At 44.0% G+C, this 24,448-nt stretch overlaps 1 protein-coding gene across 1 annotated transcript in view; it reads left to right on the forward strand.

Annotated features, from left to right (window-relative positions):
- Positions 1-3,482: 3,482 nt before the first annotated feature.
- TSC22D1 (TSC22 domain family member 1) overlaps positions 3,483-24,448 on the forward strand; it is a gene marked incomplete at both ends in the record, with an annotated part of 78,577 nt that continues 57,611 nt past the window's right edge. Inside the window, one exon of the mRNA XM_079549045.1 lies at positions 3,483-6,346. Within this exon, the coding sequence (XP_079405171.1) occupies positions 3,483-6,346 (2,864 nt within the window). The remainder of the gene's footprint in view (positions 6,347-24,448) is intronic.

The following is a 24,448-nucleotide window of genomic DNA, read 5'->3' on the forward strand; positions in this document are numbered from 1 at the left end:
AATGTTTACACACACTTAGCATCTCAAAAACTTGTAAGTCCTCAGTGTTGCATCAATTTCCATGTAGATAGACTGTGGGCACCTTTGTGACTTTTCCTGAAATCTGTGAGGGTTACATGAAAATGCCTTCCTGTATGCAACTCACAACATGTTCAGGTAGTTCAATCTTTTCTGATTATCATCTTTAAAAAATAATATTGCCTTGTTCTCAGAAAAGGAAGAATCTTATCTAATTACATGCCAAGTGCTTCAAAGAGTGCACTGCTGTCTGTAAATAGGCAGCATGCTAGAGGCATGGACAGAGCAAGGGCTACAGGTCTACCTTTTAGGCACCTAGAGACATGAGCTGAACATCTGCACAGATATAAAAGCAATTGGGCTGCAAAAGGTGGGATATTCTCAGAACTACATGTCTTCCACTCTGACTGAGAACTGAATAATCTACTTGACAGAGATAGCCAAGACGGAAGGCTGAAATTCAGGGACAGCAAAAAGCTCCCACTGTGTGTGACCTTGAATCCTCACCCTTTTCATGAAATAGAGCTAGAAAAACAGCTTTTTTAGTATCTTGGTGATTAAGCACCACACAGTGAACATGGGAGACTCAAATCTCCTCTCTGCCTGAAGGAATGCACATTTACATCTCCCACAAGAACTCTACTGACTCAGCTATGTGATATCATAGTTTGGACTCTCCCAACTTCTCCCGTTAAAGCCCTACTACTCCTCACAATGTATTTACATATTCACTTGCAGTAAACGCTAAATTCTTGCCTTTTTCCAATTGTCCCGTTGACTGTCAGGTTATAGAATTAGCCCGAGTCAGTCAAGCTCTGCCCTTCATGAAAGCTAAACAATTTCAAAGCCGTGACTGAGATGATACCAGCTCATGAAAATCTACAATTGGAAATGAGGATGTGCTGCCAGAAGGTGGGAAACATGAGCACCTCTCCTGGCACGGATGTACACTCCATCCACCTCGAGAACAAGAGAATCTTAGATCATAGAGTATACTGAGTTGGAAGTGACCCAAAAGGATCACTGAGTCCAGCTCTGACAAAAATAATCTGCCAAGCCCTTCCACTCCTAAGTGGTCCCCAGTAGCACAGACTCAGGTGGGGTAAGCCTAAACCTGCATGCTTTTAAAGGATATCTATCTTCAACTCCCACCTGCAGCCAAGGTACAGATCTTTCCCTCTCTGTAGGAAAGCAGAACACCCAATCTATGAAGCTCTGAAAGTGCTCCTGGAGATAGTCCTGCTGAAGAGAGGTGGAGCAGTGACTGGGGTGTGAATTCATTGTGCTTGTGTTGCAGCAAGGTACCTACCTACCTGCTGGGCACTCACTAGAGCACACTAGCAGCCATGTTGGTGCTAAAGGAAACCTCAAGGCCAATACACAAGCATTATTGTCTTCAGAGATCCGATGGCAGCCATGTCAGGTTGAGTTTTGGACAGGGGAGGACTAAAGCAGCACTAACGTGACAAGATGCAGGTAGCCCAGGCCCATGTCAAGCTTCAATACCTGACTCTGGGATGGAATAGGAGCTCTTTCTTCCCTGCTGAGACACCATCACTGAAACAGAGACCGCGTATCAGTTGGATGTCACCTCAGTTTTATTGAGCAATTTAAAAATATCCTAAGGAGGTGTCATTTTAGTTTGAAACATTCCCTCTCGTGCTCTTTTCAGAAGCTCCTGTATACACGCTGCTTAAAAAATTTAGGAAGATTAAGAATTCAGGATTTTCTTTTTCTCAGAGTGGTGAGGCATTGGAACAGGCTGCCCAGGGAGGTGGTGGAGTCACTGTCCCTGCAGCTGTGCTCGAGAACCGTGTGGATGTGGCACCGATGGTCGTGGTCAGTGGGCACGGTGGGGATGGGCTGATGGTTGGACCAGATGACCTTAGCAGTCTTTTCCAACCTTAATAATTCTATGATCGATTCTACAAAGCCACAGGCGCAATTTCACCCAGAATAGCAGCCTCCAGCTACCCGGCACCAGGCTCACCCCATCAGCCCCGGGGCACCGAGACGCCGTCCCCACGGCAGCCATTTCGGGGGGCGGGGGACGCTCCGCCAGGGGGATGCGCGGCGGCACAAAGGGAGCGCGGCCCCGAGCGAGGCGGCTCCAGCTTCCCCGTGCACGGGAGGGAGGAGGATGGAGGAATATTCTGGACCGAGGGAGGGGAGGAAGACGAAGGTGATGAATAACTTGAATAAATCTGCGGCGGAGGGGGGGGGCGGGCGCGTCATGTGAGGCAGAGTCATGCTGCGGGACGGAGAAGAGAAGCACCTGGGGCGCCAGGCGCCCGCCCGCCATTTCCACAGCGCGCGCCCCCCCGGCCACCTCACGCCCCCTCCCCACTCAGGAGCGCCGCCACGCGGGAACACCCCCACCCTTCCTCCTCCTCCCGCACGGAGCTCGGCGCCGCTCGGCAATTTCCGCCACGCGAGCCGAGCCTATTTCCGTCAGTCCGAGCCAGACGGGCTTTATGTCTGCCAGCGGGGCGCGCATGCGCGGCCGCCGCCATCTTACGTTGTCTCTCGCCTGCCCTCCCCTTTGGCGAGCTTTCCCCTCCCCCCCGCAGCCCCGCGCAGCGCCCTCCTCCTCCTCAGCGCTCCGCGAGGAGACGGGGCCGGGCGGGGAGAGACCCGCGGCGGCCGGGGAGCCGCGAGAGCCCGAGGGAAAGAAGAAAGGAAGGCAAGGGCAGGCCGGGCGTTGCGGAGGAAGAGCGGTACCGCCTGTTATAAAGGGGAGGAGGCGGAGGGGGAAGGAAGAGCGTGCGGAGCGGAGCCGCCTCCAGAGACAGCCAGACACAGGGAGGAGAGCGGCTGCCCGCCCGGCTCCCCCTCCCTCCTCCTTTTCATGGACTCTCTCGTCGGGCTGCCGTCGCTTTTCTTCCCTCCTCGCTCCGTCTCTCTCCTACCCAAAATGATTCAGCTCCATGGCTGCCACTGACGGGGATGTCCCTGCCCGGCTCAGCCCGCCGCTGCCGCCCCGCTGTGCGCCAGTCCCGTACGTATCTCCGCCGCGCTCCGGCCGCGCTGCCCCGAGGCCCGCCGGCTGCTCTCGCTCCGCTGAGGCGGCGGCCCGGCGCGGGGAGGGCGGTTCTGCCGGTTGCCGGCTCGGGGAGGGCAGAAGCTCGGCCCCGGGCTAACGCGGGCATTTCCTCCGGCCTCAGCCCACCCCGCGGAGAGGCGCCGGCGGGGGGTGGGGAGGTGAGGAGGGGGGAGCGAAAAGGGGGTGGGGGATGGCGGGGGGGGGGGGGAGTGGGGTTGGAGAGGGAGAAAGAAAGTGAATGGCGGAGGATTGGAAGTGTGACATTCAGAGGCGGCGGAGGAAAGCTCCTCGCCCCCTCCCTGTCTCGGAGGAGGGGGGTGGCGGCGGTGCCGGGGTGCTGCGTGGCTCCGCGCCCCGCTAACTGTGTGCGTGTCTGTCTCTCTCCATGCCGGGGGATCGCTCTTAAAATACGCCTGATACAATGCACCAGCCTGACTCAGCCGCAGACATTAGTGCTAGGAAGATGGCGCACCCGGCAATGTTTCCTAGAAGGGGCAGCAGCAGTAGCAGCGGCAGCAGCTGCGTTACTGCTCCCACTGCACCAGGTACCGGCGTTGGGAGCGCTGCCCTCTCCGCCGAGGATTACCAGCCGCCCCTGCTGGTCCAGCCGCCGCCTCCATCTCCTGCAGCATCCTCATCGGCGGGCCTGCAGCCGACACCCCCTCCTCCACAAAGCCTGAACCTCCTCTCGCAGTCTCAGCTCCAGCCGCAGCCTCTCGCGCAGACCGGAGCACAGATGAAAAAGAAAAGTGGCTTCCAGATTACCAGCGTGACCCCTGCTCAAATATCTGCCAGTATGAGCTCTAATAACAGCATAGCTGAAGATACGGAAAGCTACGATGACCTGGATGAGTCTCACACGGAAGACCTGTCTTCTTCAGAAATCTTGGATGTTTCTTTATCCAGGGCCACTGACTTGGGTGAACCTGAGAGGAGCTCTTCTGAAGAGACTTTAAATAACTTCCAAGAGGCAGAGACTCCCGGGGCCGTTTCTCCAAACCAGCCTCATCTTCCTCAGCAGCACCCTTCTCTGCCTCATCATCCGCAGCAGAGCGTTGTGATCAACGGAAGCGTTCACCCCCATCACGTCCATCACCACCATCATCTTCACCACCACCATCATGGACACCATCACCCATCGCATCCCGGGGTGGGCAGCGCCCCAGTTTCTGGAGGACCACCACCCAGCCCATCATTTAGAAAGCTGTCGACAACTGGAAGCTCTGACAATGTTATATCAGCTGCGCCAGGTTCTGCTGCATCATCCACCGGTCCCCCTGCATCTGTCGTGTCTAATATCCGCACTACGAGTACACCTGGCAGTCTAGGTGTAAGTTCTGCTACTGGAACTAGTACCTTGAATAATATGGGCGGAGGTAGTTCTAGTGTGGCAAGCAGCGTGCTTGGTACTATGAATTTAAGCAACATCACAAGTACTGGTAATGTAAATGCTTTGTCTGGAACTAGTGGCAATGTTAATGTGAATATCTTGAGTGGTGTTGGCAATGGTACGAGTGCTTCCTCTAGTGTCGTTAACAATGTTACTAATCCTAGTGCAGGAGTGGCCGCGGGATCCAGCCAACAGCAGCCCGCATCTGGCACCTCAAGGTTTAGGGTTGTAAAATTAGATTCTAGTTCTGAACCTTTCAAAAAAGGTAGATGGACATGCACTGAGTTCTATGATAAAGAAAACACTGTTGCAGCTTCAGAAGGAGTAGCAGTAAACAAAGCAGTAGAGACGATAAAACAAAACCCGCTTGAAGCGACTTCTGAAAGGGAGAGCACCAGTGGGAGTTCTGTTAGCAGCAATGTAAGCACACTGAGTCACTATACAGAAAGTGTGGGAAGTGGAGAAATGGGAGCACCTACTGTGGTACAGCAGCAAGCCTTTCAAGGTGTGGGTCCTCAGCAGATGGATTTTAGCAGCGCTGCTCCTCCAGCAATTCCAGCATCTAGTATACCACAGAGTGTTTCCCAATCACAGCTTGCACAAGTCCAGCTGCATTCTCAAGAGATAAACTATCCGCAGCAGAAGCCAGGGGTCCAACCTCCTGCACAGGCCAGTCTAACCACTGTTACTGGGGTTCAGCCAGCCCCGGTTAATCTACTAGGTGTATCCCCAGCTCTGGGCCACCAGCAGCCTGCCATTCAAAGTATGGCTCAACAGCAGTTACCTTATTCTCAGCCGGCGCAGCCTGTGCAGACTCTGCCAGTTGTACAACAGCAGCAGTTGCAGTACGGACAGCAGCAGCAGCAAGCGGTTCCTACGCAGATGGCCACAGGTCACGTTAAGTCGGTGAACCAAAACGCTGTCACGGGGGCTGTGCCAGAGTATATTCAGCATCAGCAGATCCTTCAGCCCCCGGCACCTGCTATGCAGCCCAGTCCTGCAGGAGTAGGGGCAGGGCCGCCGGTTCCTGTTGCCCAGGTCCCGAGCATGCAGCCTGCGGTCCCGGCGCACCCAGCCGCTGCCCCGGCTCAGCCTGCTGCGCACGCCCCGGCAGCGATACCAGGTGTGGGTACCAGTGGGCAGATGTTGAGCGTTGGGCAGCAAGCAAATGTGGCCACTGTGGTGCAACCACCACCTGCTGCAAACCAAATTCCACCTCCAGTTATGCCGTCAACCGCTGCTCCTCCATCTTCGCAAGTGGTGCAGCCTGTGCAGACAGGAATAATGCAGCAGGGATTACAGGCTAGCGCTTCAGGCCTTCCTCAGCAAATGGTTATTGCTCAGCAAAACACTTTGTTACCTGTACAGCCGCAGGCACAAGCGGTGGAATCAGTGGTGCAAGGAATGACTGGCCAGCAGCTGCCTGCAGTTAGCCCCATACCTTCTGCTAGTACTGTTGCTGCACCGAGTCAAGCTGGTTCGGCTGTGCCCCCTGGCATACCTTCTGCTTCTATAGGTTTGGGACAGCCACAGAGCATAGCCCAGGCTTCAGCTGTGCAGAATGGGAATCTGGCTCAGAACGTTAGTCAACCTCCTTTGGTATCAACAAGTATAGGTATGCCGGTGGCACCCAGCGTGCCGCAGCAGATACCGCTGAGCTCTACCCAGTTCCCAGCACAATCACTAGCCCAGCCAGTTGTAAGCCAAATGGAAGATGGCAGGCGCCCTACAGAACCTTCCCTCGTTGGTTTACCTCAAGCTGCCAGCGGGGAGAGCGGCGTTGGAGCGTCGGCCATCGCTGATGGCAGTAGCAGTAACGTGCCAGCCTCGGCCTCCCTCTTCCCACTGAAGGTGCTGCCCTTGGCGACGCCCCTCGTAGATGGGGAAGATGAGAGGTAAGGCCACCTGTAACTTTATTTCAGTGATGAACAGTTTGATGTGTGCTAACTTGCAGCTCTCGTTACAGCTGTTCTGCGAGGTGGAGCGGTGCAGTGGTTTTGTCTAACTAGAAATGGTGTTTGTCAGGTCCCTGCGTATGCAGGTACCCTATGAAAATGCTTGTATTTCTCATGAGGGGGTGGGTTGTATTGATTATGTTCTGAAACTACTGCGTGGGTAAATTGTGTTTAACAATCTGTGACAGTGTGTATATTCCCATTGTACAGAGGAAGACAAAAGAACACCGTGGAACGTGGGTATGCTGGTGGTGATTGTAGTTCAGATTATTTATCATAATGACATAATTAATATTTATTCTCAGGTAGATTTCCTTTTTTTTTTTTTTCCTTCCCCAAACCTGGACTTCATTCTGCCCCAGCTTCTCTTTTCAAGTATTGCCTTCACTCAGGTTGAACTTGTTGTGAAGCTGTGGTGTGCCTTCCCTTTGGCATCCAAGAGATGCTGTAGGAGAGTGAGTATGGTGGGAGAAGGAAGGTCAGCAATGCTGTTGTGGCTCTTCCAGTTGAACTTGGGGCAATTTTGGTCTCAGTGGTTTTGCTTCGAAGCATTCATGCATTGTGGGAGCAGCTCAGGCCTGCGAGGGGCGGTGAGCCTGCGAAGTCAGTGACAAACTGTGCGCCTTCCCCCACCTCCACTTCTCTGATAAATGAGGGCTGGTTGGTCCTACTGGTACGTGCTTGTGAATATTCTCATTTCTTTGACAGTGTGTGTGAAGGAGCTGTGTCAGTGGTGAAAGGCCCTCGAGTCTGCAGGATCAAGTGATCTTAGCAGCAGATCTGCAGTGTGATTGTTTAATATTAATTATGTCTGGAAATTCCTAACTCTCTCGGGGGCCTCTTGTGATAGTGCCTTACAAGTGGACAGGAAGGCTGTGGTGGTTTTCCAAAAACCTTGTTTAAGAAGAAACTGTGCTAATGGGAGAAGGAGATAACTTTAAAATAAATAGCCTGCCTTGAAGATGGGGGAGAGGACAAAAAGGAGCACTGAAGGGAAGGAGGAAAAAAAAAAAGAAGCTGAGACTTGAGGAAGGAGACAAAACAAAGAACCCAATGCATACAAGGTGAGAAAGAACTGCGATGGTGATGGGAGGCGAGGTAATGTTTAAATATTTTCTTGGTGCCGTAGTTTAAATCAGAAGAAATAGCAGTGGCCAAACTCTATTTTTAAAAGTATTAATAAACAGGTTTCTGGGAGAGGCTGGGTTCTTAATATTGAAAATACTAACTCTATCAGCAGTCTCTGATTATGTTGATCATGAGGTGTTGACTGTCTTAGTGGCTTTCATCATGTCTTCCTGAGATGCCAGAGAGTTCTAATGAGTAGCAGCTTGTCTTTGAGGAGTGCTGGAAGACAAGTTCCAACACTGCTTCATTTTGATTATATTTTTTAGTCAATACATACGTGAAGGTGGTAGAAGACAGATGGAGGTATTGCAGCTCACAGTGTCACCATTGTGCTGTTAGCAGTCAATTTTCTCAGGAACTTTTTATTTGCTTTTCTTTCCTCTGACCTTTCTAAACTCGGACACTGATCCTTCTCTTTGCTGGTCCTATTTTTTTTTTTTTTTTAATTAATACCAACCAATGAAAAACAAAACAAAACCCAAACCCTAAGCTTTCAGGGGATCCCAGCTAAATAAGAATTTTAAGCTCATTGATACTCAGTGTTTTGGAAAATCACGTCTACCACGTGACTGTACCCTGATTTTAAGAGCATATGTTGGCTGTTCGTCAGGATGGGCAGTTTTTCCCAGCCTGTTTAAATCCCTCTGGGTAACAATAGCCAGAAATACCTCCTTCCTCTGTTATTTGGCCAGCTAAAGATCATATCCTTTCTTCTCCCATACACGTTGTGTCTTTGTTTCTATCTGTCATCTCCAGGTAGACTGTACTTTTGTTTAGCTGCAGTTGGAAAATCATTTAGATGCTTTACATGGAGCAGGATATGGCTATCAAATGGAGACCAAAAATAATTATTCTGCGTGGCAGCAGCGGTCGGTTGGCTTGGATAACAGGCAGTGGCGTTTCTCCCTGTATATCTGCCTGTAAAATTAAAAACATTGTGAGATTTGCTTCTGTTTCTACTGCCAAAGTGTCTCTAGACAGGGGATCGTGTTGTCTCGACCGTGGCATTTCTTTAGCTGTGGAGCTCAGAGCTCATCCCTCCCTGAAGGCAGTGCAGGGTTTGCTGCTGCTGCTCCCTTGCTCCTCACTTGTATCTCTGGCCAGTGAACGTCTCTAACTAGAGCTCTCTTGGGAATTTTGTGCTGATTAGTTACATTATTCCCTCTCTTTTACAGGAAATGAAGGGGTAGTGTGTTGTAAAATTGTACACAATTATGTAAAATTGTTGGAAGTACGTAAGCATTTAAGGAAACGTACTGTAAATATATATGCAAGTGTGTGCATATAAAATGTCTCTCTTGCACACACATGCGTGCGCATATTTATATCATTTAAGATCTTATCAATACATCCCAAGTGATTCTGAGCCTCGCAAAGGAAGATCTGGGAGAAAAAAGCAAGTGATGACATAATTGGGCCAGTGAAGAAGCTGTAAAATTCCATGTAGTGTGCCTTTGAAGAAACATCTGACCCATGTAATACCTTGTTTAGATTAACTCCCAGCTTTCCTTAAACCTGTGTGTAATTGCATTTAAAGACCAGTATCTAAGTCTTTAGCCCCGTTTGATTTTAGAATACCGTTTGCAGCTCTTTCTGTGCCTGTTATCAGGATGTGTCCTTTTAATTATAAGCACTGTGGAGTCTGTCTGCTTTGAAAAACACTAACCTTTATTTCCCCTGTACGGATCAGGGTTTTTTTTTCCTCCTCACCGCTGTGACTTGAAGAGATATTAAAAATGAACTACTTGGCAGAGCGTGCCATGGAAAATTAATTTGCAAACTTCATTTATGAAAGAGGATACAAATAAGAGTTGGTGTCTGTATTTAAAAAATGAATTCGGCCCTGTGTTTCCTCAGCCTGTCAGGTGTGCCATCATGGTCATATATTGGTGTTGCTCTTCTATTATTTCAGTCTATAAAAATGCCAGCCCTTTTTTTTTTGGGTATTAAATGTCTTTTTTGCTTATTAGCTTGAATCCTGGTATGAGCTCTTTTTAATGCATGATTCTCATCTGGTTCCTCCCTTAAATTTACTGCAGTTACCTGAATTTATTCAGTTATTATCTCTTCTCAATTTTAGACGCGGTAATTTGAGATCAGTATTTCATCTTAAAACCAGAGAAATCTAGTTCAAATTTCAGTGCTTTTGAAATCTTTTGAAGTATGGAAACATATGCATTCGTATTGCAGCAGATTCTTTTGTGTATTTATTCTGTATTGCAAAACTGATTAATTTTGCATCTTTGTAGAGAATGCTCAGTGATGCTATATGTACTTGCAATGAGGGTTTGCACGGATTTGCACAATTCTTTAACTGGAAAGGGAAAACTTCTTTTTAAAAGCATATTTACAGCACTTATATGGGCTGCTGTAAATGAGGTTTAAAATGACTTCATCTGAGTACCTTTACTCAAAAGCAGATTTTATGAATGAAAGATGAGAGAGCTGTCTCCCTGTCCTTGATGCTTTCTGTAGAATTGCTTTCAGTCTTTCATCTGATGTAAGTTGTTTTCACCTGTTTATGCATTTCATCGCAGAGTAAAGCAAAAGAGGAAGGAGAAAAAGATGATAAACATGTCAAAGTGGTACAGAGACTTGAAGTATCCTTTATTATCTGACAGCCTCTCCTACAATTCCCTTTCTAAAGGGAAATTTTAAGCAGAAGATCTCTTTATCACTGGACAGGTAGCAAAACAAATTTTTGGAGGATGTTTTTCTGTGTAGTTTGTGTTCTGACAGTGGAGCAATGGCTGGGAGCTTGTAGCTGAAAGCAAGAATTGAAAGGCTTGTGAACAGTATTGTGAGACTCTGGGAGCAGTAACTAGGAGCAGCAGCTTGTAAAGCAAGTTCACAGGAGATGGGATGGAGTTTCATGCACACGAGTGTACAGTAGGAGGGTTGGTTGGATTTTTACAGATGTAATTTAATACTTGTTGAAGATGTTAGCAGCAAAGTGAACGTGCTGCAGTGAAGCTGGGAGCTGCAATTAAGTGTCATTTTTGATGCAGTAATTAATTTGCATGCCTTTTTATTTTGTAAGCTGTTTTGGTGCTTATGTGGAATTCGTTATTGGCTGTTAATTTTGCTTCTGTGTATTTAAGGAAAAGAGAGGAAGATACTTTCAGAAGATACTTTCCAGCTAATGATTTGGATGGATGTATGGAGGGTTTCCTATGTGCATCATAATCACTGTCTTCCATTTCTCAGATGTTAAAGCTTGCTTTAAAGTCTTACCACCAATTTGAAAATGGCATAACTTGATTTCCAGAATACCGACTCGGTAAAAAGTCTCTTCATATCTTCAACTTGGCTATTTTTGGAGCTTGAAAAAATAGTTACCCTCAGTAAATGGCAAATCACATGAGTGAAAAGAGTGATTTGGCAAAGCAAATGTGGTTGCTGCCACGTGGTGCCGACAAGTTCAGCTTCTCATTTCAGCTGAGGAAATAAAACGGCCTCCGTTGGCAGTATTGAGTTTGATAGTTCTCTGCTGGAAGGCAAGAAGAGTGAGGGATATAAAGTCTGCAGGAGGTGTCTGCTGGCCAGCTGCAAGCAGAAGAGTGCTGCTCTCCCTGCTGCCTGCGACTCATCAGCTGAGTTTGGTGACACTTGGGCTATGGTTATCCCAAACCACAGCTTGGGATAGTTAGTACTGTTCTGTGTGTGTAACGACAGCAAATGCTTTGCCTTTGTGTGGTTGGAAAGGTGAACTCAGTGCAGGCAGGAAAGTGGTGACCTTTCTTTGGGCGGACCTCTTTCAGGTGCCTCTTTATAGGTGCATTTTCTGCATGCTTGGTGTTATGTTGTATTTAAAGACAGGAAGGACCGATAGGTTAAAGGGGGTTGTAAAAGCAGTAATGGAATGCTGAGGTGCTGTGATTTCCAGAAGATGTTTGTTATCTCTGTAGTTTTGTCTGCTCTCTGGAAATTGTTGGTGTACATGCAGGCTAAATAGCTATGGATGTGGAAACAAAGAAAAGGTTCTTAATTCAATACTGAAAAGCAATTGTTACTTTCAGATGCATTCCTTAAGCTACAGGCTGAACTAGAAATTAGATCCGTCAGTCTCTCTTGGTAGTTTCAACCTTGACAAGTTACTGTGGTCTGGATAATGCTATAGCAGAGCAATGTCTGTCTTGTTCTTGGTAAGCTAGCAAAGTTTTGAAGACAAGGGGGTAACCATGAAAATACACCTTGCTTTAATGCAAGAAGATGTATGGATAGCACACCTGTGCTAAGATGACAGCTGTAACAATGCTGTTCAGTTTACAAAGAGTAATAAAGAATATGAGCTATTAGACAGCTCTGAGAGGTGTAGGAAATAGATCAGCTGTAAATAGTAGTGCTGCAAGTGTAGTGTCGTAAAAGAAAGGAAATGTCAGTATAATAATAAGTGTATTCTTGGTGTGATCAGTGTATGCATCTCCGTTTACATAAGCAGGAATTGAACAGTGTGTTTTTGTTCTCATTGATTTTTATGAGCTATTTCCCTTCTGTTGATTAATATATGAGAAGAAAATGTGCCGTGTGCGTAATAAGTCAGCATTAAACTTTAACAAATACTGGAAACTTTTTAAAAAATGGGCCTTCTTTTGCTTAGTGCATGTGGGCCACCCAAGGGGGTGCTGTTAAGCAATGGCAGCTTACTGAGCATAGGCTGTGGGTACAGTCAGTCAGTAAATTATTTCATGGCAATGATCACTGTAAATAAGGAACTATTTTCTTCTCAGTGTGCTCGTGTAAGAAACTGTAGCCTAAAAGTCAGATGGAAAGAGCTCCTGAGTGACTGGAGATATCTCTATTTTAGTCTATTCTAAAACATTCGTAGACTTATGATTGGAATGATGGAAGTGCAGAATAAAATATGGTGTCATGCTGGGCTCCTCTTCCTTCTGGTCTTGATGTGTTACCAAAATTTAACTCTTGGCCTGTATCAGGAAATTAACTAACAAAAATAGAAGTCATGCTATTGTCTTTTGCAGTGTAGGAGCCTTTATCAGCTCGTTTTGTGCAAGCTTTTTAACACCTGCCCTGAATTACCAGCATTAGAAGCAGGATTTGGTTTGTGGTTGCAGTTGTATGCAAAAGTCTCAATCTTCCTTTGAAGCCTGGCTTTGCTAAGGGAGAGATTGAGTAGTTACTGCTGTTCGACTGGCAGGGATTGTAACAATCCTTTCCATGCAAATGCGGTGATATTTTGGATATTCTATCGTTGCTGGTTACCTTCTGGATGGAATGACTTGTTAGCACCTACTGAATGAGGATTTCCCACTTTGGTACTGTACAGACATTAAGAATGACTTGTCATAGCTCAAATGCAGCACCTGTGCTAATATTGTTCAATTTCATGAAAATGTACCTGCAAAGCAAATGGCAAAACACTTGGTTAGTGTTGAAGAATCTGAAGAATCACAGTAAACTTATTTACCATTTTTCTTTGGGCAAACAACTTCTTTGTTCTTTACATTTCTTGTATTTCAGAAGGGACTCCTGATCTCTTCTTACTCCAGTCTTAACTTAGTGGTTTTTACTCTGAGTTGTTTGAATGCTGCTGGTAGTTTCACATGATTGCTCAGCGATTCCTTTAGCCTGGTGTGTGGTCTTAAAATGTTTGGGAGTGTCTATTATACTGTTATCGTGAGATGCACGGTGTTGAGGAGAGTTGATAGAAGCAAGAAGATGGATGTGGATGCCGTTTCTGGTAAGGTACAGATTCAGTACTGGCTGAAGGTTGTTTGTAGAGTATTTTCTCATGTGCTGTTTTGTGCACTAACTCATTTGGCCAAGCAAGCTGCTCAAGCTTTTGTGTGACTTGTCCAACCTCCTGTTTGTAGGCCTATTGTTGTAGCTTTAATTAGCATGGATATCCAGCAGGAACCTTTCAGAACTTTTCAGGTTTCTTCGTGTGCAATGGAGATTTGAACTTCTCTATCAGTTGCTTAAGCAACAGTGCTAAATAATAAGGACAGCACTTAAAGCAGCTGAAAATGTGGGTACGCATTCAGCAGTGCCCTGTTTTCGAGCCCTTAATAATTGCTTTTTGTTGTTTTTTATTGCTATACTGTAGCACAGCTCTTAAAGATGAGTTAGGAGGGTAAAGTTATTTCAGTGCTTGTGTTAGCTCAGCAGCCCTTTTTAATGCCATGAAATGTGAAGTTCTTAGCCCCAGTGGTGAGTTTTGTGCTCGGTTTATGAATGGTATTTTCCTTTACGTTGCTGTAAACAAATGTATGGCATAGAAAAACCTGTTAATGTTCATCCAGCAACTGTGAACTCCCCGTGCACTGCAGAGGGCTGAAATCCCTGTCAAGATGAGAGAGAACTTAAAAGCCTTTTAAGCTTCCTCTGACCTTCTCTTCACCCGGCTCTGTCACAGTTGTGTATAGATAGAAGAGGGATGATGACTGGCAGCCATAACTGATGTGTAAGAAACAGAAGAAATCCGTGTTAGGAACTTAAACACGTGCTTCTGAACATTGAGTCCTGTTAGTAGGAGAGTTTTGTGATAAAACCCAATCACTTGTGTGATTGCTCTGACTTCCCTTGTGACTGCAGTTTTGAAATCTTTTTTTTTTTTTTTTTTTCTCTCTCAAGATCAAATGAAGACTTTTCAGGCAGAGTCAAAATTGGGCATGACTTGTTTGGCATGTATTGCAGTCAAATAAGGATAAACCAAGTGAAAAAATGAATGTCCATAGGTTTCCTGAAAGATGATTTCCCACTTGGTAATTTTATTGAATGCATGAATGTGGAGCAGTCTCATAACATGGTGCTGTGCCTTCTTTCTCCGAGGAAGTCAGGTGGCAAGCTCTGGGCACTGTCTTAAGGTAGAAGTAGAGGAGTTGGGTCTGGTCTCAGTTCTTGTGAGGCTTCATCATGCCTGCCCCATGGAAAGCAGAGCAGCTCGGGGTCCTTAATTATTGTACGTGTGTGTATGGGAACGTGGCAAGGGAATAACTGACATTGTCCCCCAGTGTCACTTGCAGTTCCAGATTCTCATGAACTCTGAGCATCTCTGATATCTGGCAAGGAAGGATTTGGTAGTAGTAATAAGTAAAACCAAAACCAAATAAAACCACACAACAGCAGTACCGGCGGGAGAGAAATGGAGAGATTGCTGCTCTTACAGTTTCGTTTCTTGCATTCGTACAAAATAAGACCAAATGAAAATAAAAGCAACCGTGAGTTAATGACTGCATATTTTAAGTTCTTCTTAAATAATTTACTGTACTGCTTGAATTCAAGGCATAAGTGTACCTCTTTAATCTATTGAATGAGGTTATTATGTTAAGAATGGATCGGTCTATTGCGCTGCCAAGTGTTCCTTTAGTAGGCCTAATATCCTAAATTAGGTGAAATGGCAAGTTACTCATAAATGCTCAGGGAATGGGGCAGGATGTGCGTGTGCCTCCATGTTCTTTTCTTTCTTTCCAAGTTTTTAGTTTTTTTTTTCCAATTCCGTAATTGCTTGTAAAAGAGGAGTTCCCGAGCGTGGATTTGATTGGAGAGAGAGGAGGGAGGAAAGAAGGTGTGAAATGTTTATGATGGTTTTGGTTTTCTTCTTTTCTTAGTGGGGAAGGAGATTTCAATCTTGTGAAACTGTGTCAGCCTTTATGTGTTTGAGCCAAGTGCACGCAGTTGTTGGCAACACGGCTTCTTACTGGTGGGATAGGAGCTGAAAGGCCCTGTCATTTGGGATTCCACACTGCTGGCTGCTTTATAACCAAGAGTGAGGAAAAGGATCATAAAAGACTTGCTGTCTGATGTCTGTGTTCGCTTTGAAATGATTTTAAGATAGCGATGCTTTAAAGCTGGGAAAAGAGTTTGCTGTGGTTTGTGAAGAAACGGCAGCAATGCAGGATCGTGATCTGTCTATTCCTGTCGAGGTGTATCCTGCCAGCAGTGAAGGACACACTGTAATACTGCTGCACCAGAACTGGATTATTTCAGTTGTCATTATGTCCTGAAAGCATGGGTTAGCCTCTTCTGTAAGGTTGCACTGCCTCGGCTCTTGGGATGTGTGCTCTTTGTGCTGAGGCACAGCAGTGTGATTGAGCAGTCTTCTTATTTCGTTGGAAATTAACATGTAAGTGGATGATGATGACTTGCACGAAGATATTTTCAGCTTCTGAAGAGAACTGTGATCTGCGGATGAGGAAAAATAAATATTAACAAGTTGTAGCAGACAGTTGTGGCTAGCAGTAGTTCTCTCTTTTGCATTCGTTTGACTGATAATCTGCTTGCTGAGAGTTTTCAGTGTACGTGTAATTTACTGTCAAAATACTTGAGCGACTTAGAACATGCATTTCTAATAGTGTGCAGCTATTGGATGGAAATGTTTTGCCCAAAGGTGTCCTCCGAAGAATTCTTTGAGGGGCTTATGAGCATTTCCAGTACAATTTCAGTCTGCTTCCAAATATTGTGGCAAGGTTTACGAACAAAACAGTGTTTAAGAAAGCCATGCAACCTTCTCTCTTAATACCCTTTAATTGAATAGCTGTAGAAGGAAGCTTTTGTAACTTTTAGGAAGTTACTCCAGCCTACAAACAAGACAGTCTTAAACCATCCTTCGTATTTCATGAACGTAAAACATAAAAGTGAATAAAATATTTTAGATAATTGTTGCTGTACATTTTATAAATTGAGCATTGGGGTAGCTCTTTAAATGCACTGTGCATGTTATATTTGACTATAGATAGAAGATCAACTCAAATCAAGGTAAAAGACATGCAGTTATTCAAGCTCTGAAACATTTTCTTTCTTACTGCACTTTAGCTTTTAAAAATCCTATAACTCCGTGACGTAAGTGCCCTTTAATGTTGCTTTCTCAAAGTTGCTTCCATAGTTTTGTTGCTCTGGTTGCAAGAACAGTAACACAGACTGCGTTCACCTATTAATATTGCCTTGGAGCTTTGCACAGTTTGGCATGGATAGGTTGGCAGTGTGAGATCAGTGTTCAGAAATGGTCAAATGCGTGTTTTAGTTTTCTGTAGTATGTCTGTGTAGAGCTCTTGTAAGTTACGCTAGAACTTCTTAAACCATGCTACTTCTACTAAAGATTCCCTTTCTTGTACATCCTTAAAAGATGACTGTAATAAGGACAGAACTAAGAAGTAGTAACTACCACAAGCAATCTAATCTACCTGAAGTGACCACAAAAGAAATGTACCAAACGTAATTGCTGGTAAGAATAAGTGGTTTTTTTCTTAATGAAAGAAAAGCCAGCCTTATCTAAATACTATGTAATTATAGTGTTTGTGAATGTGACCAGTTTCTGTGGGGCTGTCATTAGGTAGTTAACAAAGGTTGTTATTAATCTTGGATGGAAATTAAGACCATCTCTGGCATCCTGGCTCTTCTGAAAGCTAAAATAAAATACAAAAATGTTTATAACTAAGGCAATGAACACCTATAATGTCAGGATGGCTGCTGTTAATGTGGCAACTTTGTCTTGAAGTTAAACTTGTGTTAGTCCATCTTATCGAGTAAATGACAACATTAATAGAACAGACTTCCAAAAGTGGCACGTAGGCCTATGAAGTGGTGAGGTTGCCAGCCCTCCGTTCAGAATCATGTTCTGGAGGAGTTTGTGCAGTGGGAATTTCTGAGCCTGTTGCCTTCTACGAGAAAGGCATTGAGAGATGTATGTGCTTTTTTTTTTTTTTTTTTTTTTTTTTTCTTTCAGTACTGTTCACAGAATCACAGAATGGCCAGGCTTGGAAGGGCCCTCAAGGATCATGAATCTCCAACCCCCCTGTCACATGCATGGCCACCAACCTCCACATTTAATACTAACTAGGCCAGGCTGCCCAGGGCCCCATCCAACCTGGCCTTGGATGCCTCCAGGGATGGGGCATCCACAACCTCCTTGGGCAACCTGTTCCAGTGCATCACCACCCTCTGTGTGAAAAACTTCCTTCTAGTATCTAACCTAAACCTTCCCTGTCTTATTTTAAAACCATTTCCCCTTCTCCTATCTCTGTCCACCCTTGTAAACAGCCGTTCCCCCTCCTGTTTACATGCTCCCATCAAGTACTGGAAGGCCACAATGAGGTCTCCTTGGAGTCTTCTCTTTTCCAAGCTAAACAAGCCCAGTTTCCTCAACCTTTCTTCATAGGAGAGGTGCTTCAGCCCTCTGATTATTTTAGTAGCCCTCCTCTGGACTTCCTAGTTTGTGTTTCTTCATATATAATCTGTGGTAGCTCCAATGTATTGCTTAGAATACATACTGAATGCTGGCATGCAGCCTTTTGTCCCTTCCCTTGTATCACGGACAAAACGTAACACTTGTAGAGCTGGATTATGCTGCTTGTGGGAACTCATTACGAAAAATCAAGTCCTCACCATGCTATTCTTAAGCCTGGAATAGTGTCTTGCAGTACATCAGCACTGTGTGCTTTTTCTTTTGGGATTTCATTCAGCATCTCTTGTTCTTTGCTAGGGAACTCTCAAAGTAGAATAATGAATACTTTGGTTCAGGAAAACTAGGCTCTCTGGTCTTTTACAGCAGAAGCAATGAAAAGAGTTAGAAGAAAGGATAATGTTTGTGATTTGCTCTCTATAACTTCCTGAAGGGAGGCTGTAGTGAGCTGGGGGTCGGCCTCTTCTCTCGTGTCATTAGTGATAGGACCAGGGGGAATGGTTTCAAGCTACGCCAGGGGAAATTCAGGCTGGACATGAGGAAGTATTACTTTTCAGAAAGGGTGGTCAGGCACTGGAATGGACTGCCCAGGGAGGTGGTGGAATCACCGACCCTGGGGGTGTTCAAGGAAAGACTGGATGTTGCGTTGAGGGACATGGTTTAGTAGGAGCTATTGGGAATAGGTGAACGGTTGGACTGGGTGATCTTTTAGGTCTTTTCCAACCTTAGTGATTCTATGATTCTATGATTCTATGATTAACCGAATGATATGTTTGTGTCAGTTAGCTTGTCTTTTCAGACAGTGGGAAGGCTTCCTTTTGTATTGTTTTCCCTTCTTTGTTTTCATAGAGTCACTTTTACTTAATCAGAAATCCTTTGTCTTGTCCTTATGGGGTAGGCTTGCTTGCTCCTGACTCGAGCAGAAAGCCGGAGAGTTGCTGTAGTTTACTAGAACACTGCAGAATTCACTTAGTGTTGTAGTTCGTTTTAATGACTGAGTGTGATCTACTGGGATTAGAAAGAATTCAAAATAACATAAAATAAAACCTGAAACAAGAAATGTAAATCTTTAAAGCTGAATAGTAAACTTGTGTCAGACTTTTGGTTGAGTGGTAACTCTGAAGGAACCTCAAGCTGTCATAACATACTTCTTTTATACTTTAAATTATAAATAAACTAGTTTGGAACAAGATCTGGATCTTATGTTTCAGGAATGAGAGGATGTAGGTGAAATTACCTTGGCTAATTCCAAGTCTGAAGTAAAGGGCCATACGTTGTTTTTTTTTTGCCAGTGGAACTCATTGCCACAAGATGCTGTGCAGGCCCAGCAACTAGTAGTGCTAGAGAATATGTGTGTATGTAGGTATGGTTGCAGAGGGAGGTATGCAAAACTGTGAATAGCATATGGGAAGGCGTGTGACTTGGGGCTTATGCTCCTGTGACTACTTGTAGCTCATTTGGGGAAAGGAAATGTATTTGTCTGAGTCAGGTTAGCCATGGCTGCCTTCTGCAGCAGCGTCAGAAGCATCTGGTGCTGTCAGTTGCTGATGACAGGATACTTCTTCATGCCTTCATATGTTTTGCTTTTTAATTGAAGCTTCATTTTGAGGATAGGTTGAAGCATGAAGATAGCGGAAGAGGAAACTGATAGAGTCAAATGGAAAAAGAGGTGCAGAAGAAGGCCGTACCTGTGACTGCTTACAGAAAAGTGAATGATCACGATTGCTGTGGCTTCTAAGAGGTAGCTGGGATGCAAGGATGTGTTGATGACTTCATGGAGTAGCGAAAGCTGTGAGGTTGTGGTACCTTTGAAGCAGGGAAAGGTGTAACAACTGCCATGCCATTTCAAAGCATAGCTCAGAAATTGAGATGTCATGTAAGCATGAAGTAGGATATTTACGGTTTCATTAACAACAAAAGCACTCATTCACAATCGTTATTTTTCAGGAAGCTGTTCTCGTGCTTGAAAAATGTAATGGTCAGCACAGCAATGACTTAAAATAGCACTTGGTGTGATACAGCACTGGCCTTAGAGCCCCATTGGCAAGCATCCAAGAGGCCTGTAAAAGAGGAAAAACGTTTTAAGTTTCAGAAGGCAATTTGATGTGTAATTTCTTAAAAACAATGAAATTATGTGCACACTTAACAAAAGTACTGCTGATTTTAATATCCTGTGAACAACCACCATATAGAAACCATTCTTATTGGCAGAATGAAAATAGCTTGATCATAGATAGGTAGAGTAGGTAGGGAACTAACTGCAAAGGAATACTGGAGTTGTTCAGAGTGAAGTGATACCTGCACCTGTAAGGAAGGTCAAAAGAAGTAAAGTTCAGCTGTTATGTTTCTTTGTTTTTCCTCTTTGCATATATTCCAAGCACTTGGTTGTCTTATCAGGATATGCTATAGGCATTTCTAGGCAAATTCGTCATCTTGGAAGTATATTTAGTGGTTATATTATGGAATTGAAATGTGCTGTTTGTCCTTCTGTGTATCAGGAGAAGGGAAGTTCTTCCACATCCTTCCTTTCTCCTGTCCCACGAGGGGAGGGAAAGATGCCTTCTGTTGGTTGATAGCCCTTTTTCAAACTTCTGTGAATAACTCTGGTAGCTGTTGCTAATGCATAAATAGGCTGCTAGCGAGCATGTAAAATTGCCTGTTTCTCAATTCTACTGCTGCACATGGAGGACTTTAAATAGAAGATGAAATGCTTCCCCTGCTTTCCTTCCTAATTCTGCCAGGTAAGTGCTGTTACTAAAGCTGCTGTGGACTGTGTCTGCAGAGTGAGAAGGAGAACAGGCTGTCTCCAGTTGGTTCATGACTGCTTGCTGTGGGAAATGGGGTGCTAATAGTTACTTTGAGAGCACTGCAAGGATGCTGTGGCCTGGCAGAATTTATTAAAAATGTTTCCTCATCACAGTGTTTCTTTTTTAGATGCATTTATTACTGCTTCAGAAAGAAAGACATGCTAGAATAAGGCATAATAAGAACGTGCAAGTACCTTTACTAGTAACTTCTCAAACATGTTTTTCAGGACTTCTAGATTTCCAGGATAGCTGGTGTGTCAGGTGCTCTGTGGATCAGTGCAATGTCAGAGATTGCTAAATCCTAAAGGAGACAAGTAATCGACTTAAGCTTTTTATGATTTTATTTAGAGCACCTACATTTCTGATATATTGACAATAACTTTCTTTTTGTTGCATTTGCTCCATTCAACAGCAGAACGTTTACACAAAGTAGATTTGTTTTGTCCAGTCATTCTGTGCAAGTTCATGTTCTGCTTAATAAACTTGTTTAGGAGAGACCTGGGTACGCTCCGTAAAGGAGTACCACTGTGGGGAGGACTTGAGTCAAAGCCTGGGTGAAGGCAGACCCCAACTACCATCCCAGTCCCTCTTTGTATCTTCACATGGCTACCAGCTGCTTTGCTGTGTGGTATTTGATTACAACACCTGTCCCACCAGCAGAGGACTCCTACTTTAGAAGCAGGAGAGTTTTGCGAACTTACCCCAGCAACTGTGTTTGGTGTTTGAAAAAGGTACTTGATTTCACTTCAGTGTGATGTTGGATATGCAAAAATAATGCAATTACTTTGCAAGTTAACAGTAAAATGAGTGGTAACTTCTGAAATTTTGGAAGCCTGGTGATCTAATCATAATTCTTATGTCAGTGCTTTCTACATACAATGTCTTCTTAGCAACTGCAGGAAGAGGAACAGATGTGAACATAATGCATTGTGCAAGATAAAATATGCCCAAAGGACTGGGAGAGGGATGTGACCAACTGTATGAACTTTTGTGTGGCCTGCTCTCAAGGAAGCTATACCTGACCCTCTTTGTCTGATACAACTTTACTTATCTCTGTAAAACATCCTGGCAGAAGGAGTCTGAAGATGTTGGTGACTTCATTAATCAGTGTTTTGATGACCTGATCTGTGCCATAGAAAAAGACAGCGATTTTATTTAATGTTGCTGAGCAGTGCAAGACAGGGCCTTTGAAGATCAGAAGTAAAATCATTTGACCAAAGGGGAAAGCTGTATCTTCCTGAGGATGATTAAATAGACAAAATAAAGATGAGGAAGGGGTGTTGATGATCTGGTATGTTCTTACAAATTTTCTGGCAAGGTAAGGAGGGGTGGGTTGGAAGATCGAGCATGTCCATTGGCTGTGGATATATCTTTGTTCAAATATTACTTTGTAGGAGTAAGCTTTGTTTTTAACCCTTTAAGCTGTGATACCTATGCAGTGTGTTTCGATCTCACAAGCTTCGATCCATCAAATTAGATTGACAAGCTCCTTTTCAAGAAGTATTTTCCATTGCAGCATTGACTGCAGGCTTTTTTTCCTGATGTTAAAAGCTTCAATCTTTAATATTTATGATTGGAAACATTTTTAAGATATACATGTAAGGATTGTACATACATGGACTGCTTCTTGTGTACAACAGGATATTCCTGTGTTAAGTGAACAGTTCCAAAGTAAAAATGGACTGAACTGCTCTGATGTGTGTTTCACAGCACAGAATGAGCTCCTTCTTCCTGTAGCCAAGTAATTCTGTAGGTCGTTGTCTGCTGGGCTGGATAAGTTTATATGTCTAATTAGCCTAATTAATGCAGTGCCAATAATGTTAATAGGTGGCTTTTGCAGAAACTCCTATTACCCAATCAGTTATGATTTCTTCAGATGTGATTGCTTGAAGGATGCAGGATGGTTGTGGAGATGAACGGAATGTTATTCCTGCTGCATGAGGCAAGGTGCTCCTGACACACTTAGTTTAAGTCGTTAAGAAGAAAAATAACAATGTGGTGACTCTGTTTTGCCATTGAAAAAGAATTGTCACAGCTGTTTGCATTTGGGAAACAATCCTAATCTTGTAGTCACGAGCTTGAGCCTAAGAGAAGAAAGCAATAGAATCACTGAGTCTTTAAACATTTTGGTTTGGTTAGTTGGTATGGCTTAGACACTTCTAGAAACTATCTACGTGGAATGGACATAATGGGTGTAGGTGGAGCCAGGGGAGGTTCAGGTTGGGTATTAGGAAGAATTTCATCTCAGAAGGAGTGGTAATGCTTTGGAACATGCTGCTGTCACCATCCCTGGAGGTAGCTGACATCTACTGTGCCGTGAAGATGTGACACTGAGGGACGTGGTTTAGTGGGCATGGTGCGATGGGTCAGTGGCTTGACTTGATGATTTTAGTGGTCTTCTCCAGTCTTAATGATTCTGTAATTCTGTATTTGTTGAAATGAGACTGAAATGCAAATATTTTTCGCGTTGTTTGAAACTTGCATGGGAAATATGAACTGTTCTAAGGACTGTTGAACCTGAATCAGATTGTTGTGTGCTACATTTTCCATTTGTGTTTGGATCATCTGATCTCCCATATTATGTGAGCTTTTCAGTTGCTGCACAAAAGAGCCTTACATCATGTTCCAACATCGAGAGTTGTTAAATTCTTAGTACTAATAGTTTGTGTCCTTTTAAGGTTAATACAATCAGTTCAAATAATTAACTATGTAAAAAAGAAAAAAAAAAATTAAAATCCTAGCAACTGAGGTTTTGGAAGTTTGCTTTGGAAAGAGATCAACAAACAAACCTGTTGCTTAACTTTTTAATCGATACTCTGTCATTCTTGCAATCCTGCATCTGTGCAGGAAAAGGGTTGCTAACATATTTCGGATATGATGCGATGGTTATTTCTGTGCTGTGCCGATGCAGGGTTAATTTCAAAGGCCCTGGCACATGCTTATTGTTTCTAGATATATTGGACCCATTTTTCTCTGGAGGATAAGGAAGAGTGACGTAGCCAGGGAAGAATTTTCAACTGGAATTTGTTCATAGCTGTCTGAAAAGTCATAAAGCTTTTGTACCGCAACTGCCTATTTCTGCTTTTATCTAGGGGAGTGTTAGCAGAAAGGTTGAGAAAAATGTGAATTGCCATAGTTTGACACTGAGCTGATTATATTTGTTCTTTGAACCTTATGTGTTTACCTTTTGTACCAATCAACTCTAGGAACAAGAAGTTGAATGCCTTTCTTTAGGGGCTTCTCATTTTTCACAATTTTCACCATTATTTTGAGTTGTTTCTCATTGCTGTTTGCTCTACTTAGCTAACATTTCATTTTTAAAACAAATTGTGTATCCTAAAGTTTTTTAATGACGTGGCTTTAGCTTAAATAACAATTGTACCCATTGAGTTTCTGATGAAGTCAGTGGAGTGATTTGTTGGTTGTGTTACATCTCTTCCACGTTTGCAGTATTTGTTTTCTCTATCATTAATAAGACCATGAGCTTTATAAAAGCTAAAACAGACTTCATGGTATTGTCTCCAGATCTTTGATGTTTAAAGCGTTATTTTATAGCAGTACAAAAATGGAATATGAAATGTGTGTGTTAATTTCAGCCTCTTCAAAGGGTCCCAAGAGCATTTACTTAAGAAGAGGGATGAGCAATGTAGTCATCTGTTTTTGATAATCCTCTTAATTCTGCTGATGGACTTTAATTAACAATAATTAAAAACACAACACTTCAGTATGAGATACTGTTAATATTCGTACTTCAGCAAGGATTATGTTATTTGCTTTCTTTTCTCTTTTAGTTTATTTAGTGTTCTTGGCACGTTTTTTTCCTAAAAACAGTGAGGCCCAGAGCCATCCTGCTGAAAATCAACCAAAGTCTCTGAATATTACTTGCTATCTTCTGCTCTTTCTGGAACTGGCTCTTGAAAGCTTCTTTTTCTGTTCGCTTTTGTCATGTATTTTGATGCTTCCTGA

This window comes from Tetrao urogallus (assembly GCF_951394365.1).
Source record: "Tetrao urogallus genome assembly, chromosome: 1".
NCBI lineage: Eukaryota > Metazoa > Chordata > Aves > Galliformes > Phasianidae > Tetrao > Tetrao urogallus.